The sequence below is a fragment of the Gracilinanus agilis genome, chromosome 1, assembly GCF_016433145.1.
Source record: "Gracilinanus agilis isolate LMUSP501 chromosome 1, AgileGrace, whole genome shotgun sequence".
In the NCBI taxonomy this organism is placed as follows: domain Eukaryota; kingdom Metazoa; phylum Chordata; class Mammalia; order Didelphimorphia; family Didelphidae; genus Gracilinanus; species Gracilinanus agilis.
Genome location: NC_058130.1, coordinates 20,520,018 through 20,538,298, shown reverse-complemented (window position 1 = coordinate 20,538,298; position 18,281 = coordinate 20,520,018). Strand labels below are relative to the sequence as shown.

At 41.9% G+C, this 18,281-nt stretch overlaps 1 protein-coding gene across 1 annotated transcript in view; it reads left to right on the top strand.

Moving 5' to 3' along the window:
• The window catches only part of DENND6A (DENN domain containing 6A), a 63,133-nt gene extending 48,809 nt beyond the window's left edge, over positions 1-14,324 (top strand). Inside the window, exons 13-20 of the mRNA XM_044658713.1 lie at positions 5,172-5,237; positions 5,316-5,380; positions 7,454-7,543; positions 9,996-10,049; positions 10,160-10,269; positions 10,460-10,562; positions 11,389-11,463; positions 12,232-14,324. Of these exons, the coding sequence (XP_044514648.1) occupies positions 5,172-5,237; positions 5,316-5,380; positions 7,454-7,543; positions 9,996-10,049; positions 10,160-10,269; positions 10,460-10,562; positions 11,389-11,463; positions 12,232-12,363 (695 nt within the window). The 3' untranslated portion in view covers positions 12,364-14,324. The remainder of the gene's footprint in view (positions 1-5,171; positions 5,238-5,315; positions 5,381-7,453; positions 7,544-9,995; positions 10,050-10,159; positions 10,270-10,459; positions 10,563-11,388; positions 11,464-12,231) is intronic.
• Positions 14,325-18,281: the final 3,957 nt, after the last annotated feature.

Sequence of the window (18,281 nt, the reverse complement as noted above, 5' to 3'; positions counted from 1 at the left end):
TGCTTTTATTGACCAGATTTAGGAAGACCACCCTCCCTACAGAATGAGGTCCATCCTTTAGGCTCAGGTGGTCAGCCGTATCAGTGAGAATGTCTTTTTGTCCAGAACTATGATTTCATAGATTTAAGGAGCTCCTGATAAGCAAACTGCCTTTCACCCAGCAACTGGGTGGGCTGTTCTGCAATAACCAATAAAGAAAAAAGTCAGTCTCTGCTCCTTTCCTCTGCCCATTGTCCCATATTGGCTTGTGAGTTCAGCAGATTTGTCCTAGTAACCCAAGTGATTGTAATATAGTCTTCTATTGTTAATTTTCCTTTTTTTTTCTAGTGAAAAAAGCCTCTCTCCATGATTTCTGTACAGATTAATAGAACTTTATCATGAAGTCATTAGCAGGGTAAGAAATTTTATTTAAGTTATGTCTACACTAGAAATTAATAAGGATCCAGATAAGAAATTTAGCCCCTTCCTAAAGAACATTTTTCTTATGAAAAAATATTATTCACTATGTCTTGTTTTAATACAAGAAGACTCTCATCAACCCACAATCTAGTCAAATAAGCTGCCCTTACAAAGCATGTTATTTATTGGTTGTTATCAAAACCAGGGCCTGTTTCTCCCTCTCTTAGCGCTGAGACAGGAAGGATTGTTGTGTGGGACCAGAGTTTTGTGGATTAGTAGATATTGATAGAAAGAGATGGCATCAATTTTTTTTTATGGCTTTCCCCCCCTCCAGGGGAAAGTGCCCTCCCACAGCCCATGGCTTGTCCTTGTTCCTTTAGGGTTCCATTCTTCCCCCAGTGACAACATTAGAGTTTACACGGATGGTTTATACCCTACCTAACACTGAACTGTGTAAGGCTCGGGAGCCTGGCATCTTCCGCCCCAGAGCCTGTGTGGGGATAGGATGGAGAGAGGCGGGCAGGCTTGGCTTCAAGGCCCCCATCTGACACTCCTGGGGCCTCAGGGGCCTCGGGACAACTCTCAGAAACCATCAAGGCCAGATGAATTGTGGCCATGCTTTGGTGGACTTACTGTCAGAGCTGGAACTGCAGGCCTGAACTAATAGTATACAGTAGACCACGTTAACTCCTTTTGGAGCCTTTGAATTTCTGTTTGTGTTTGGTTAACAAAGAATGTCCTGGCCATTTGGACGTACTTTAAAGGTGGGGTAGCTTATGAAGGAGAGCTTTCACTTTTGACCCCCATACCGGGGTCAGTTTCAAGGCAAAACCTTTTAGGCAACATCCCTGGGCCAGGTCTGCGCTCCAGTGTACAAGTTCTTCCAGGACGGACATTGCGCTGCGACCTTAGAAAAGAGACTCCATAGCAGCAAAAACCTATTTATCTTCTTTGTTGGATTATTTTTAGCTCTTTAGAATCTTGAGATTATAGAGCAAGAAGGAACTTTGGTGACCCTGTAGTCTGAGCTCCTTGTTTGGACAGATGACAGTTTATTAGTGTGGTCAGCCCACGGGCGTCTCTAATGGAACTCTTCCAGGCAACTGCGTTAGCTAATGAATGGCACTACTTTTGCTTCCTGGCTGTCTGCCTAGTGTAAAAAAAGATGTTTGCTGCATCAAATTGAGAGTACAGTCTAGCGCTGACAATTCTGTTGTCCCAGCCTAGGGAAGAGATGAAAAGGATCAGAGAGAGAAGGAAAGAAAAAGGTAAGGCAGGGAAGAGTATCATCTCCCTCCCAGCTAGCAATTCAATTCTTAATTGGATTTTGCCAACCATGTGTTGAAAGATTTTTTAAAAACCCATTGAAGTCATATGAAGGGACAGGGAGGCAGCACAGTGGATTGGATCGAGCTCCAGGCCTGGAGTTAGGAAGTCCTGAGTTCAAATGTGGCCTCAGGCACTTCCTAATTGTGTGACTGGGCAAGCACTTAACCCCCATTGCCTACCCTGATTGCTCCAAGTTGCCTTGGAACTGATACTTGTCTCAATTCTAAGACAGAAGGTATGGGTTTAAGATATTATATATCTTATAAATATATATAGATGTACATATAGATTGGGGAAACACGTTGAGGAATGAGTTTGCTTATTTGGATGAATCTGCCTCCCTCCTAGTCATGAAACTAAACCAGGCAGTTCCTCCTTGATTTGCCTTTTCAATGAGAATCTGCCAGCCAGTTTTCCAGTTAGTGGTAACTTGTTACTTCTTTCTGGTTTCTTTTTTAGTGAAAATACCACTATCAACATGGTTTAATTTCTCTAGGAATTCATTATTTTACTGGATATTGGACAAAGAGATTCCAGTTGGCATTTGTATAGTTCAAGTGATGCTTGGGAACAGTCCTTAAATATTCTGATTCTTTTTACCACTGTCCTCTTTATTGCCACTTTACTAGTGCTAAATAAGCAGAACCAGGCTGCTTTGGGCTGATGGCCATTTCATATTTTTATTTATTGATGTCATTGTTTGCCATGGGATAAGTATGGATCATGGTGGCCCATTGTGCAGGGTAGTGGATGTGTGACCCATGCCCCAATTTCCTCCTCTGTAAAATGAGCTGGAGAAGGAAATGGCATACCACTCAGTAGCTTTGCCAAGAAAACCCCGAAAGGGTTTCAGACATGACTGAAAAGACTGAACAACAATAAAATTCCTAACTCTTCTTCCTCTGAGGTTTAATTCTACAGCCTAATTCAGAGTCTTTGGAAACATAGGTAGTCAGTACTCACTGGCAAAATACAGCATTTCTGGGGGGGATTGATCCAAAGATGAATTTTTTAAACCTGGGATTATATGCAAGACTTTGGTATATTTAGACAAAATATAAAACTCAAAATATGAAAAATGTTATTATGCTAAGAAATATAATAATAATGATAATAGCAGCTAGCATTTATGTAGTACTTACTATGTGTCAGGCACTGAGCTAGGCATGTTAGATTATTATAGAGTAATTTTATGTCATAATTTAATTATAATTCATAATTCAAAGAATTGCTCTTGTGCCTGCTACCTTAAAAAGATTTAATCTGAAATTATGAATGAAAAACTTTCTAAATTTCTGACCAGTTTGTCTCTTAATTCCCTAAGTGTGAAAGGTAAAATGTTTGCTTTAACTTAGAAAACCATAAAATCTCAGAGGCTGCCTAAGCCATCCTGCAGCTGAATAAGGAAGAATTCCCTCAACAGTATACTACCTAAGGGCTCATTTAGCCTTTGCTGGAAGACCCTTCATGAGGGATAGCCCAGTTCAGCCTTCCTTTCCTGGCTGTGATTGGTGAGACATTCTGAACATTTTTTTCCTCTCATCAGGCATAAAATTTGCCTTTTTGCAACTTCTTTGCCAGTGTGAGCAGAATGGGCCAAGTCCTCTTCTAGGTGGCTGACTCCATATAGTGAAGACTAGACGGCTTGTGTTTGCCTCCCATCTGCTTTCTTGTCTTCACCGAGCTAAACCACTTTGGTTCCTCCCTCCGACTCTGGCATTCCATGATCTGGTTGCCTTTCACACCTCTGCTTGGCCTCCTCCGTGGCCTCTGGCTCGTCATGGTCTTTCTTAGACTTGGTGTCGAGACCTGAGCACAGAACAGCAGGTGAGGCCAGACCAAGGCACTGGCCTTTCCCGGGGATCAGCCGAGGCAGGTGGCCTTTACTTTCTTAGTTGCATTGTGCCTCATGTTGAGTTCGTGGTCCTTTAGAGCCCTCAAGCTTTTTCAGACAGAATGCTTTTTAGCCATGATTTTCCTCCATCTTATACTGGGGAAGCTGATGTTTGAATCATGGTATAAGACTTGGTTTTTTTTTCTATTAAATTTGATCTTAGATTTGGTCTAGGGTTCTAGCTTTCCAGGCCTTTTTGAATCTTTTTTGGATCCCAGTGTGTGCACTCATTTCCCCAAGCTTGGTGTCATCTGCAGATCTAATAAGCATTTGTTGAAGTCATCAGTGAAAATAGTAAGCAGCACAGGGCCACGCTGCTCCACTGGATCCCTCCTGCCAAACTGATGCCACCCCAACTTAGTCATGTTTCTGGTTCAGCCATTCAGCCAGTTTTGAATCCCATCTGAATCCTCTCTAGTTTGGCCCACAGCTCTGGCTTTTCTGCTAAAAAGTGGCATGATTTTTCAGATGCTTTGCTGAAATCCAGGTGAACTGGCCTCAGGAGTCCCCTAATCAAAGTAGGATTTGTAGAAATTCTCTCCCTACAGTCCTAGAGGGTTGCTGAGACACCAAGAATCACGTCACTGGTGCAAGTCCATGGCAAGATTTGAAGCAGGGGCTTGGCCCTGTGCCTGCTGTGCTGTTTGTCTCTCAGTTACAGTCTAGCCATCTTCTCTGAAAGGAAAGAAGGCTGCTCTGGCAGGGCCTGATCTCGATGAAGCCAGGCTGGCTGGTTCTTTGGGCTCGGGGCCCTGCTGGTGGCTTTAATCACACCTGCCAGCTCTCTTAGCACAGCAGCAGGTAATTCAGCTGGGTCAGGCACTTGGGCTCACACAGGGCAGTCAGCTTCTCTGTTACTGTGCGTCTCTCTTAGCAGTTTTTGTTGTCCGTTCCTGTCCAAAGGTCTTTTAGCCACAGGAAGAGCTGGGCAGCCCCGACTGTCCATCACTGCATGGCTGCCTAGAGCCGTGGACCTGTCTGCCTCTTCTTTGAGGCTCCTTTTATCCCCTGCTGACCCCCATTTATCCTCACGTTTCCAGTTCCCTCCGCTCTTCCAAAACGACCGTGCTGTGTGCTCCTTTCAGCCGCCCCTGTTGTTTATACATTCTGCTCGGTCTATGCCAATACTACCGTCACACACTTTGATCATCTAGAAGTGGCTTCCCTTCCTGCATTGCAGGGACGTGCTCAGGAGTTACGGCGCTGCATGGGTGTCAGATAGGAATAAGCCTTTAATTATATTCTGAAAGCAAGAAAAATTGTTTTTGTAAAGGAAGGATAATTGAGGGACTGGATTTCAGTGGAAGATTTCATATGTTTGGTATAAATGCTTCCAAGGTTCTCTGTTTTAGAATTCTATGATTTCCGAAGGCTTAAAAAACAATTCTTGGCAAATTTAAGCAACGTGTTTTAGCTGTGACATTCCTGGCTAAGTAATGAAGTTGGCTATTCCTCATCTAGGCTTACAAAAGACTGTGTTCTCTTTATGTTGGTTATGGTTGACCCTGTATATAATTAGAACAATTTCAAGCCCTTATGATTTTTGCAGGTGAAATTCCCAAGCAGGTCAAAGTAAAAAAACTGAAGAACCTAAAGACCCTGGACTCTAAACCTGGTAATAACTTGTGTTCTTAATTAAATATTGCCACGACATGTGGGACGCTTTTTAATGGCTCTCCTTTTCCCCCTCTAGGAGTTTACACTTCCTATAAGCCATTTTTAAATAGAGATGAAGAGATCATAAAACAGTTACAGAAGGTAATTAGAAATTGTCGTTCTCGACAAACATTTATTAAGCTTCACGTGCAGGTATGGGGGGATGCGGGTGGGAAGGAGGGAACTGCACCAGGAGAGAACAGCTTCTTCAAGGAGCTTAGGATTGAGTCAACCTGCCGGTTACGTCGGACGGAGCTTCTTTTTCCTCGGCAGGTAAAATGTAAGGATAAGCTGTTTGTTTCACATTTTTCAACAAATATTCTGAGTTCTATTGATGCCTTTTGCTTTTTATATTGCAATCATGACCCAGTCCCCACAGATAAGGAGCCGTGCCATGTTTTCTTTGAACCCGAAGGGAGAAAAACAGTTAAAGCCAACCTCACCTGAGAGTGTTTTCAGCACTCCACTCCCCTGGTCCCCCACCTCGCTGCTGAGAGGGGAGGAACACGGTTCATCATATCTTCCACTCCACGTAACGGAAGCCTCCACCAGCTTTGTACGGTTGTTTCCCTTCATGTACCTGGAGCTGTGGTGGTTCTGTTTCCTTCCCCTCCCTTGGTTCCTGAGAACCTCGTGCCTGGGCTTTAAACCCTCCAACTTAAATTATCCACATGATTGCCTCCAGGACCCTCTCAGCTCTGAGTGCTGGCAGGGGAGGGAACTCCGCTAGGAGCTCTGCAAGCCCTTTTTTAGCATCTGCTCTGTGGTGGCTCCCCCTGGGCAAGGATTGTGCTATCTGTGTCTTCTGCATTTTCCAGCCTGCACAGAGGCCTGGTGGACCCACTGTGGCCACTTTTCCACTTTGGAAGGCTCTTTATTGGGGTGCTTTCCCTAGAAGGCAATTCTTTTTAAAACATTTCTGAATGCATCTTACTAGGCCATATGTGTGTCTCTGTGTGGCCACCAAGAATTTGGTTACTTGGAGTATTTTTGTGCAAAGGCTTCAGGCAGGTCAGGAGAATAAAATAAAGACCTGCTGCCTCCCCCCTGGAAGGGCTCGAGCCCCAGAGCAGGGGATGCTCTTCCTGTGCAGAGGCTACAAGGCAGCCTACAGGCTTTCATAGATGTGGCGAGCCTGCCAAGTTAAAGTCATTTCAACTAGTGTCTTTTTTGCACATGGTGCTTTCTGTGACAATTCTTAGTTGTTGGGGAGCCGTTGTGCTCATCATTTAAAATAATTTCCATTTGGCCTAGGACTGTGAGCTTGTTAGATTTGCAAAATTGAATCTGGTACTCTGGGATGTGGCCATTCAAAGTGTAAAGCTAGACTTGGAGAATATATTTTTCCTTCAGTTGCTGTATAACAGTTTAAAAGTTAGGTTGTGGATAAAGCAAAGGAGTCAGAGACTGGAGCCCTGGGTTCAAATGTGACTTCAGGTACTTACTGACTGTGCAGTCTTGGGCAAGTCACTTAATCTCTGTCTGCCTTTGTTTCTCTGTAAAACGAGGATAACAAGAACACCTACCTTGCAGGGCTGTTGTGAGGATCAAATGAGATGGTTTCAAAGAGCTTAGCACGGTGCCTGGCCCATAGTAGTTGTCACACACAGGCTAACTGTCATCATCGATGGAAGTAATACTAACCAAGATCATGACCCCTGCTCTTGTGTACCCTAAGGACCACCAGGCCTTTTTTTGGTGACTTGCTGGTAAACCTTCTCCATATCTTGGCTCTCCCTTAGAATGTGAAATCCCTGAGAGCAGGGACTGTGTCTGGAGCCCCGAGTTTAGCACATGTCCCAGGCTCAGAGTGTGCATTTAATATGGCCTTTTTCATTCGTTCATTCACTAAAGACCAATGGCACAGAGACAGGAGAGATGGGAAGAGGATTGAATTGAGGCAAGGCATTTTTTTCATGTGGAATGAGATCTTTGTACTAAGGTCTAGGGGTTTCAGGGAGCAAAAGCAATCTAGAGTTAACTCTGACATTGATTTTTGGAAGGCTTCACGGCACAGGACATGAGCCACTGCAATGCTTTCATGCTAGAGTTCTGAGTTTTTGTAACAAGCCCAAATGGCTGTTTTTTAGGAATTAGAACCTTCTTCTTTAAGGACATCTTGCTTCTTTGCCATATAATTGAAGATTGATTACAGATGTCGTTTTTCTCTTTCAGGGAGTACAGCAGAAGCGCCCTTCTGAGGCCCAAAGTGTAATTCTTCGACGTTATTTCTTGGAATTGACTCAGAGCTTCATCATTCCATTGGTAAATTAACAAGAATTTCTTAGCTGGAACTCTGCTCCTCTCCTGAAACCAAACCATTATTTTTATCTAGAATATACAATTATCCTGCCATCTAGTTGACTCTCTTTTTGTAGAATGTTTACTTTAACTTAGCTTTTCAGCGAGTGCCTACAGCATGCCCTGGACCGTAGGGTAGATTCCACAGGATGAGACAGAAAAGGCCATACGGTCTCCCCCCGAGATGAGTCAGCATTGTGTACTTTGCCTCAGTCAGGCGGGCAGCATGTGTGCCCATGTGCCCGTGCTCCCGTACAGACCCACTGTCTCTCTCTGTCTCAGCCCCTCTGCTTCTCCTGGAGCAAACATGGATCTTGCAGTAGTTCTCCCAGATACTGCCAGCTCCACCGCACATTCTGCTATTCTGACTGCCTGCATGCTGTGCCCAAAGCTTTTCCTTTCCTTTTCTTTGCCTAATGGGGATTCCATCCATGATTTGCCTTGTGAACATTCTATTTAGCATATTGGTTAGATGATAAGCATTAGAGTTCAAATATCTCCTCAAAAGGAAAAAATACACAAAGGTAATTTTACCACATTAATTAAAATGAAAATGACCACACTAATAAAAACCATCCTACCAAGTTGGGAGAAATGGGTTTTTCCCCCCTAAAAGTAAATAAGCTTCAGTTTCATAAAGATGTTGTGCCAGGTCAGTTACTAATTACTAATTTAACATGACATTAAGGTGTCACAGCATTAAAGGTTCCCTGTGAAAGTAGGGAGGTGGCAAATGGCAAGCAGACATGGGGTGCTGGGTTGTTGCAGGCTGCAGAATCCCCTCACCTGAGTCTTCCTCACACGGCCTTGTCTGCTTTGTATCATCGAGCTATTTCCCTAAATGGGAGCAAAGTCCTGGTTCACCTTTCTGGAAGTGGGAATCTGAGCTCCAGAAAAGGCCCTGAGCACAGACATATGAGAGTGACTCCTTGAGCTCCCCTCCCCATCATTGGCATCCATGGCACCGATCATCTCTAGGTTCAGGGATGGCCAGCCAGGGGGAGCATTGATGAGCCTTGCTCAGAGTCTGATCTCTTAGGATCTCTGTCTAGAATGCCAGCGAGGAAGGGCAGCCAGGGCTTGCAAGCCATCTCCTTTGCTTCGCCAGCACCAGCCCAAAGAAGGGCACAGCTGGGTGTGAGGGGCAATGGGGATGTTTTGTCTACTGTGGCTCCTGCTGGATGGGAGACGGTGGAGGTTTAGGCTGTGTCTTAAATACCCAGCAGATTTATAAAAGCTGAGTTTGGGGGTAGACATGGGGCATTCCTTGTTCAGACCAGTACAGTCAGCATTGAGGAGCCTTTTTGGCCTCATCCTGTTTTAATGTTTTTTTGTTTTGTTTTTTTGTCAGACTGACACTGTCCTCCCCCGTCCCCCAAACAAAAATATCTCATTGATGTTCATGCAGATTTATTGTGGCATTGGAGATTTCTGTATTTATGTCAAAGATGAGAGGGTGCCATTCGGGTATACTGGCTTTCTAATGGCCTGATAGGGGCCATTTCAGTTCCAGGCCAGCTCAGAGACAAGGATGGCTGCTCTGTAACAGAGTTAAGCCTAACTGGGAGGACCTTTGGTAGTTGGAGGCTTCCTCTATTAAAGTCATGCAAAATTTAGTTACCATTATTTCTGATGGAGGTTAGGAGTAGAGACACAGCAGGATCATGGGAAATAGCAAAGGAAAGTCAGTCATTGAGGAGAAAACCTTTGTGTTCTCCAATTGTTGTAAGCAGGCCACATTCCCCTATTGGGTTTTTCCCGTACGTTCCCCCACTTCATTTTGGATTTAAGATTGGTTTTGGTAATAGGGAAACAGGTTCAGCGAGCTCTTTAATTAAATAGATTGTAGAGAATCATTTGTAGATCCCTTAGGGATGATCAGAGAGAACTGGCGGGGGTAATGTTTAACCTTTTCATCTTCTTAATTTAAGCAGACATGTTAAATTTTACATTTTCATTGTTGCTTTTATTCTACATCACCTTTATTTCTCAATATATTCTTCTGTCCCACCCAGGAAATCATCCTTTGTGATAAAAATCTTAAGAATGATTAAAGAAAGCATTTCAGCAAAACTGACATATTGAGCCTGATGATATATATACACTGTGCTCTAAACCCCTTGTCTCCTGACTTCCAGAAGAAGTTGCATTTTCTCATATTTCCTTGAGGACAAGCTGGGTCATTATAATTAGATGACATTTGGCACCTTTCTGGTTTTTCTTACTGTTTATATTGTTTTAGTCATTGTGGATATTGTTTTCTTAGTTCTGTTTGCTTCACTAGGACCAAATCTATTTAGAAGTTTGATATGAAAAATTTTACAGAAGCCTGGGGCAAATGAATCAACCCTGAGGGCAAGAATGCAGAACAAAGACTTATAACCCTTATATTAACTTGTGTTACTTCTGGTTTTAGGAAAGATATGTAGCAAGCTTAATGCCTCTGCAGAAGAGCATTTCTCCATGGAAGGTATGCATATTTTCACAAAGTTCCAATTTATTTCATTCATTCCCAGCCTATGAATTGAGTTCCACAAACATACTATTTTCCAGTGCTTTAATAGACTTTTGTTTTGTTAGAGCCCACCACAGTTGAGACAGTTTCTTCCAGAAGAATTTATGAAAACACTTGAGAAAGCTGGACCTCAGCTGACCTCCAGATTGAAGGGTGATTGGAGAGGACTGTACAGGTCAGTTGATTTTTTTCTGCCCACATGCAGGTTAGCCATAAAATTCAAGGCTCAGATTGCCAGGATGTTGGGTCTCATTCCTTTGCGCAGTTCAGTGAACTGAAGTTAGGAAAGACTGATATGGAGAAATAACAGAGTCAGAATTCATGTTTGCTTGACTGGTTTTCTCCCCCTCCCTCTCTCTCTTAAGACATTTTCTAAAATCTCCAAACTTTGATGGCTGGTTCAGGACTCGAAAGAAGGAGATGACCCAGAAACTGGAAGCACTACATTTAGAAGCTCTTTGTGAAGAGGTTTGAAAATAGCTTAACTTCTTTTTTACATAAATTCTTTTAAAGAAAGTGAAAAGGTATATTTTTAGGCGGAAATCTATCCTCAGATAGGTTTTTCTGAAGCCCTACTCCATAGAAAGAAGTGCAAAATATGGACTTCCATTCTATAGATTCCACATTCGACATTTGATATGAATAGAAATGAGGTGATTGTGCTTATCCATTTATTTCAGATCACTGGCTTTTTGAATTTTTTTCATTTAGTGAAGTTTCATTAAAGAATGTTCTAAATAAAACTTTTTTAAATATAAAAGTTTTGCTTATGTTAATTTAGAAGTAACTTTAACAGAGCAGTGGACACCAATGGTGACTTTTGAGTTGGAAACTAAGTTGAAGGAAATCACAATCAAGGACTTTCAGGAAGCATTACTTTTGAGAAGGCAGCAGCAGTGTTGGCATGGTTTAACAGGTGGTGTAGGAATCAGGCCTTAGGTTCTAGTAAGCACAGCTCTGCAGAAAGGGCTAGATGTAGTCTAGGTGCTCCCTAAGGTCCCTGTCAGCACTGAGGCTCTAAAGGGTCCAAGGTGACATGTTGTACTCAGTGGCTAAGTAAGAGCTAATGGCTCTCATTAATTGGAATCATTATCGGAGGTTCATGGTCAATGGGATTGCCATAAAGGAGAGACTTGGAGATGATCATATTCTTGATTTCATTACTTGTGTTCCTGGTGGATTGTTTACCTCCTCTTGCAAAGAGACTCTCATTTTAATTTCAACCACCAGCATGTAAAAGTGTATGAAAAGACTTGTACAACTGTCTTCATTTGGGTTTGCTACATTTTTATAGGATTTGCTTCTCTGGATCCAGAAACACACCGAAGTAGAGACAGTTGACCTTGTATTGAAGCTGAAGAGTAAATTGGTATGTAGATGGGAGAACTAAACCTGGATTGACTTGTGTGAGGAATTCACCAAAGTGGTGCTCCTCATACCAGGCCTTGAGTTTGGATTGTTTTGTACACTCCATACAGAAAAACTACTGAGAATACATGCCTGTGATCTTGAGATGAGAAATAAAGAAGCCAGGGTAGGCTTCCCAAAACATTGGTCCTTTTCTTCAGTCCCAAGACTTGCCTAAGGGGAGGGGGCAGTGAAGTGGCTCAACACATAAGAGAGCCAGGCCTAGAGACCAGAGGTCCTAGATTAAAATCTGTCCTTGGAGACTTCCCTAGTGACCTTGGGCAAGTCACTGAAACCCCATTGCCTAGCCCTTTCCACTCTTCTGCCTTGGTACTGATAGACAGTCTTGATTCTAAGATGGAAGATAAAGATGAGGGTTATTACTGCATTGGAGTCTGTGCATCAGAGATACCACTCATCAAAATGCCCAGTAAGGACACTATAAATTGCTGTAAATTGCCAGGGTTAGGCAGTTTAAAGTTTTCTGTGTCAGACAGTTAAAAAAGTCTTTAAAAGAAGATATAAAGTCTTGTTCCAAATTAAGTAATTAATCTTTTTAAATTACTTACTTTAGATCATATATTAATCCTTGAGGTTAAGTAACCTCTGTGAGGGCAGGCAAGGACTGTCTTACTTGTTATTAATTGTGTGCCCATAGAGCTTAGCACATAGAAGGTGCTTAATAAATGTTGAGTTGAAGCAGAGACTATATTACATATTTCTTATATAGTTACAGGCTCATCAGGATCACCTACCTGTGAAACCTGGCACTGTGGAAAAGTTACAGACACACATAGATGCAATTATTTTAGCATTGCCAGAAGACCTGCAGGGCATACTGCTCAAAACTGGCACAGAATGAGGGGCTGCCTCCTGCGTTTCCCAGATGAGAAGAATGGTGGAATGGGGAGCCCCCAAACACAGCAAAAAGATGCCCCAAGGAAATCCAGCAAAATGGCAGAGGAGCCCAGAGGATAGCGGGTGCTTTGTTTTCTAATGAGACTAACTGTTGCATTATTTCTAAGTATGGAAGTCTGCATGTGGTGGAATGGCCTTCCTGGGTTGGTCATTGTTCTTAAGAACAAGTGCTCTTGAGGGAGGCCTGGAAGGCCAAAGCTGGCACAGCATGAGCCCAGACTGCGGTGCTGGCATTGCAGCCTTTGGACACTGGTGCTGCTGGGTCCAGTCATGTCAAAACATGGGAAAACTCAGGGAGAAACAATGTCATGCTCACACTGGCTATATGTTTTTTTAAAGGAAGGAAAAAGTCTTGAGCTGTCCTTGTAGAGTTATAACTAATTAATGCGCAATTAGTGCCTTCCTTTTTCCTACATTTTCACAAAACTGAGCTGCTGGTCTTGACTCGCCCTTTCCAAGTAGTTTACTGAGTAATCATTAACTACAAATTGTGGACGCCTCCTTCCCAGAACATTTCTTGGTAGCAATGTTTTTATTGCCCCATACTTTTTCATTCCATTTATTTCTCTGCTATTTTAAAATTTTGCCAATTTTTCCAAAGATGGAAAGGTTTTCTAGAACTAATCATGAATTAGGGAGGAGAAACTGTTACCTTTTACCCTTAAAGATTAACTAGCTTGGGTGCTTTTCCTCAAAGCCATCTCTCCTAACTGACATACAAACCTCACAGAGAAAGTATTTTTAAACTAAAATATTCTTAGGAAAAGAGCATTCACAGGCCTTTTGTGTTAGTCTCTGTATTGATCTAAGAGTGTCATCTTTGTCTTCAAACAAACAAACAAACAAAAACCAGCATCCTCACAGAGTTTTTTCTATTGTTGCCAGACCTGGAATCCTTTGTTTTCCATGGCAGGAAACCAAAGAGGGGGGCTGCTAAAATATCACTTATGTGGTTTGCATTTTAAAATCAGTCTCCTGCAAAAGCCACTCCAAGATCATAGGCACATGAGGATGTGTGTATATAGCTCGGTATCCCGTGACCCTCCAGAAAACCAAATTTGAAGAGGCTGGAGAAAGCAACAATAGTTGTTCTCTGCTGGTTATGTCTCTTAGGGTGCTTCTTCCCCAGGAGAATCTGACAACATTAACCTTTTTCTCACAGACACGGTCTCTTGGATCATACCTCAGTTAGGAAAACATGCTCTTATTATCCTATTTTAAATGAAGAGTTTGCCTTGGATCAGGTGAGGTATTTTGTTAGCCTACAGTTCTCCTTAGGGGAAAGGGGCAATTACTTTTGTATTATAAAGGATTTCTTATATTTCTGAGAAGCATTATTTAGGTACAAATGGTCACCGTTGTATATTTTTTAAAAAGATGTATTTTAATATTCATACCGTTTATATACAATTTGTGACCAGAAGCTGAAATCTAATAGTGTTGTATCATGAATGTCTCTAAAATTATGCCACTATATGATACATTGTTTTGCACAGTTAAAAGAGTAGCAAGATCAAGAATGCCCATCAATAGGGCATTAGTTTCTTTACACAGATTCCATACTGTATTTACCTGCAGCGTAATACTGATCAACAACCATATCACGTTCCATAGCTTACTGCTAGACTAAAAATTATGAGTTTGTAGGAGGACCCTCAAATGATTAGGAAGTTGAGATTGATTGGAAGCTTTTCATTTTTCAGTGATTCTCTCCTGTCCGAGAGACCATTGTTTAAAGAACCCCCTCACATCCTGTGGCCACCATCACCAGCATCTGAAGGAATTTTGGCTTTCTGGTTGCTCTAGAATGTTCTGTGCCTTCTACTGACTAAGAGGTTCTAAGGAGGAGGAGGAATTTGTGGTCATGGTCTGCGAGTGGCCCATTAAAGTTTTGTGTGTTAAAAAGGTTTTGTGATATTGTGTCTTATTTTGTGCTAAGAAGAAAACAAACTTATTTTAAGCAGGCACTCCACTAAACACTTTACGAATATACATTCATTTGATCCTCCCAAGGGGACAGAGAAGGGCACAAACATTTATCTATGCCTCCTGCATGCAAGAAGTCACGCAAAGTACTTCACAGATATTGCAAGTTGGTCCTCAACATAACCGTGGAAGGTAGGATTTATTATTATCCCAATTTTCAAATGAGGAAACTGAGGCAGGCTTTAAGTGACTCACTCAGGATCACACAGCCACAAAGTGTCTGAGGTCAGATTTGAACTGAGATCTTCCAGGCCCAGCACCACACACTGTTTCTAGGTGGGTAGGCATCTTCTATAACTCTAACTGTATAGGTCCCACCTCCCATAATTAAGATTGTAGCCCTTCTATGTTGAGAAATACATCATCCGGAATCAGCCAGCCTGGTGACTCTTTGGACAACTGACCTATGATCTTCATGGGGCCTTCATGGTAAGATCTGGCAGATCTTAGGCTCTTCCCCTGGCATTGCCTTTGAGAAAACCAGGATCACCTCTAGGCTATGATGAGTCACTAGAATAGGATTGGATGGATTTAGTACTATTTCAGGAGGTAGAAAAATCATGCTGAGCATTAAATTGTGCTTTCTTTTCCTTTTTCCTTTGATTTTATAACCAAGTCCAATTGATCATTTATTCAACAATTATTTATTGTGTACTTACAGCCCCTTCCGTAAGAGTTTATATTGCAAATATGTAGATGATACCAGGTAAAACAGGTGCTTGGCTGCCAAACGGTCCTACCTAGGGACCAGTGGATCTGATGGATTCCCAAAACCCTTTTAGTTCAGTCATCTTGTGAGAGGCAAGTGTGGTGGAGTGGATAGACGAGTGGGCTTGGTGTCAGATTTCATTCCACCTCTGAAACTTACTGCCTTTGTGATAATGGGTCCAGTTAATTCATCTCTCACATGCAGCTTTCTTGGGTGTATAATGGAGTAAGGATCTGCCTTGGTTGCCTCATGTGGAGCTTGGCATTTGTGGAATAAATGATTCATTGGACTTTGCTGTAAAAATTAACTAGTAGAGTAAGTAAAACCCATCCCAGAGAAGTAAACACTGCTGAGAGTGCAGATTCAATGACCTATTGAAGAGCCAGTACCATCCTGTGCATATAGCATCAAGTGTCTGTTTTTTACACAGTACCAATTCTAGAATTTCTTCATATACCATTTTTCAATTATTTGATCATGTCTCAAGAAAGAAACTGGTTATCAGATAAGAGAATCAGCATTCTTCAGATTCATTCTGTGAAGGGTAAAATTTTGGGGAGCAGTTTGATCAAAAGCCAGTGTGCAGTTTATTAAATGCAAAACAATTTATTATTAGGAAATATGGATAAGAAATAGGAAGGAGGAATGTGAAAGTAATCTTACAATATCTTGTAACTATACCCAAGATCCCAGTCCCAACTAAATTTTTCTAGAAAACCCTACATCTCTCTGCCGAAGCCCTCGCCTACTCTCTTGCTCTATCTCATATAATCACTACCTATCTACCCAAATTATTAGTAAGGCCAGTAAGGCCTTAAATCCATTTCTCAGTCTCTGCACAGTCCCTGAGAGAGCGAGTCACACATCCTCTCCCCAGAGAACCCAGAGACAAAAGCCCTTCCCAAAGTCTGCAACTTAGAAACCACACTCAGCCACACCCTTTGTCTGTCACCAACTGACAATGTGTACAGCAGGGGGTCTCCTACTGAAAAAACTTATTACTCCTTTTCCTCTTCAATATAAAAAGTAGAAATAAAAACCCTCTTAATTCCAAAAATCAGTGATTTGGTAAAGTGCTTTCAAGTGGGTTCTACCGGTCTTCTCTGAAGCCTGGATTCCAAAGCCCAGCTGGTAGAGTGGGGGTCATTTCTCTTGCTAACTCTAATTGGAGGCAGTTTGTCCATTCTCTAAATCCTCGTTGTGGGCCCTGCCTCATACATCCAGAACTAGAAGACATCTCAGAGGCAATCTAGTGCCAGGGGTTCTGTACCTGAGGTCTGGGAAGTTGTTTTTTTTCTATAATTTTAATAACTGCATTTAAAATTGGTTTCCTTTATAATCCCATGTATAATATTTGTGCATTCAAAACACCCTATGAAAGAGTCCCTAGATTTCACCAGGCTGCTGCAAATGACATTAAGAACCTCTACAGTAAAAAATAAAAACTTAAAAGTGGAGGGGAGGGTGGCACAATTAGATAGCAAAATGGATAGAGCACCAGGCCTGGAGTTGGGAGAACCTAGGTTCAAATCTGGCCTCAGATACGTCTTAGCTATGTGACCCTGGGTAAGTTACTTAACCCCAGTAGCCTATCCCTTACCACTCTCTGCCTTGGAACTGATATTATAGATTTTAAGACAGAAGGTAAGGGAACATTTCAAGTGAGTGGTAAACAGAGCTGGAATTTTAACATAGGGACTCTGACTCCAAAGCCAGTCCTTTTCCCACTGGACCGTACAGCCCCATCAATAAAATCAGATAAGGAAATAGAACTCATAGTTCTTAGTGGTGAATAGCAAAGGATGATCTCTATGTATAGTGCCACTGGTGTGGCAGGGTATTGTGTCAGCTTAACAGGGCTGAAATAAACTTAGAGATGCTTTGCTGAAGATGGGGCTGTTTACATTTTAAGACAAAAGAAGCAGCATGGAGTCAAATGAATAGGACAAGCTAGGTTCAAGTCTCTTACTGTTAACTTTTTCTGTCTAGATATAATGCCCACATAAAAATGTAATTTCTGCAATCAGACTCTTCTTTCTGAACAAGCCCTCCTGGCTTCCAACTTTTGTATAATAGTTGCTTTGCAAGTAATAACTTCAGATTCCACATTAGCAATCTCTTAGGTTCTTAGGAGTTTTAGAGCTTGCTTCTTATGCCCCTGCATATTTTAATATATAACATGAAAATTATTAAAGCCAAATAAGTTTGTTTTCAACCATATGTCAGAAATTAGACCAGTTGCCTAGCATAATGCCTTGAACACATGCTTTGAGAAATGCTTGCTCTTTTGAATCAGATTCACTATTTCATTGATATGGGCACACTGTTTGGCAGTGTAGACAGCAGCCCCCCCAATACCTCATCATGTGAAAATTCTTGCTTATCTTTCATAAATCCTCCATAAATGGAGGCCTTTGAAAAAGACCGTAGAGTTTTAAAAAAACTTTTCATGGGTTGCAGTGGATCACCTACATGGCACATTTGTTTCTTGCTCTAGATCGTGGCTGGCCCCTCTCCTTTTCCAGTCTTTCATTTCCTGAATAATAAGCCCCATAAGTCATTGTTGATATGTTGCAGAGGAATATCAGTGTTGTGCTGCATACACACAGACACACACAAATGCAGGCTTGCTATTATCCCCAGTGACTTAACTGAGGCTAAGAAGTAGGTGATCTGTCCAAGTCACATAGCTACAAAATGTTTGAGGCAAGTTTCAAATTCAGGTCTTCCTAACCAAAGTCCAGAGGAGAATGAATATAGAGTTTTCCTAGGGTCACACTAGCAGGAAATAGCTTGAATGCTGTAAAGTCAGCCTCCTCCTTCAGGAACAAGATGCTACTCCAGATAAGCAAAGTCACCCTGAAGGCATTAAACAAACTAGGAGGGCAACAGAAAAAAGGTGACAAGACACTTATAGTCCTGAATGTGAAAGTGGAATTGGTATTGAAGAAAAGGAATATGGTAAAAACAGCTGACTCTGACCCAAATGGACCCTTCAGAGGACCAGATTGAAGGTGAACAATTTTGAAATCACCGAAGGATTAATTTTCAAGGTTTTTAAACAAAAGACATCAAGGATTAACAGCTAGGAAAGCCATATTTGAAATGACTCCATCTATTGGTCTATACCAGTGGCATTGGAAAACAACACAAAAACCTCCAACTTT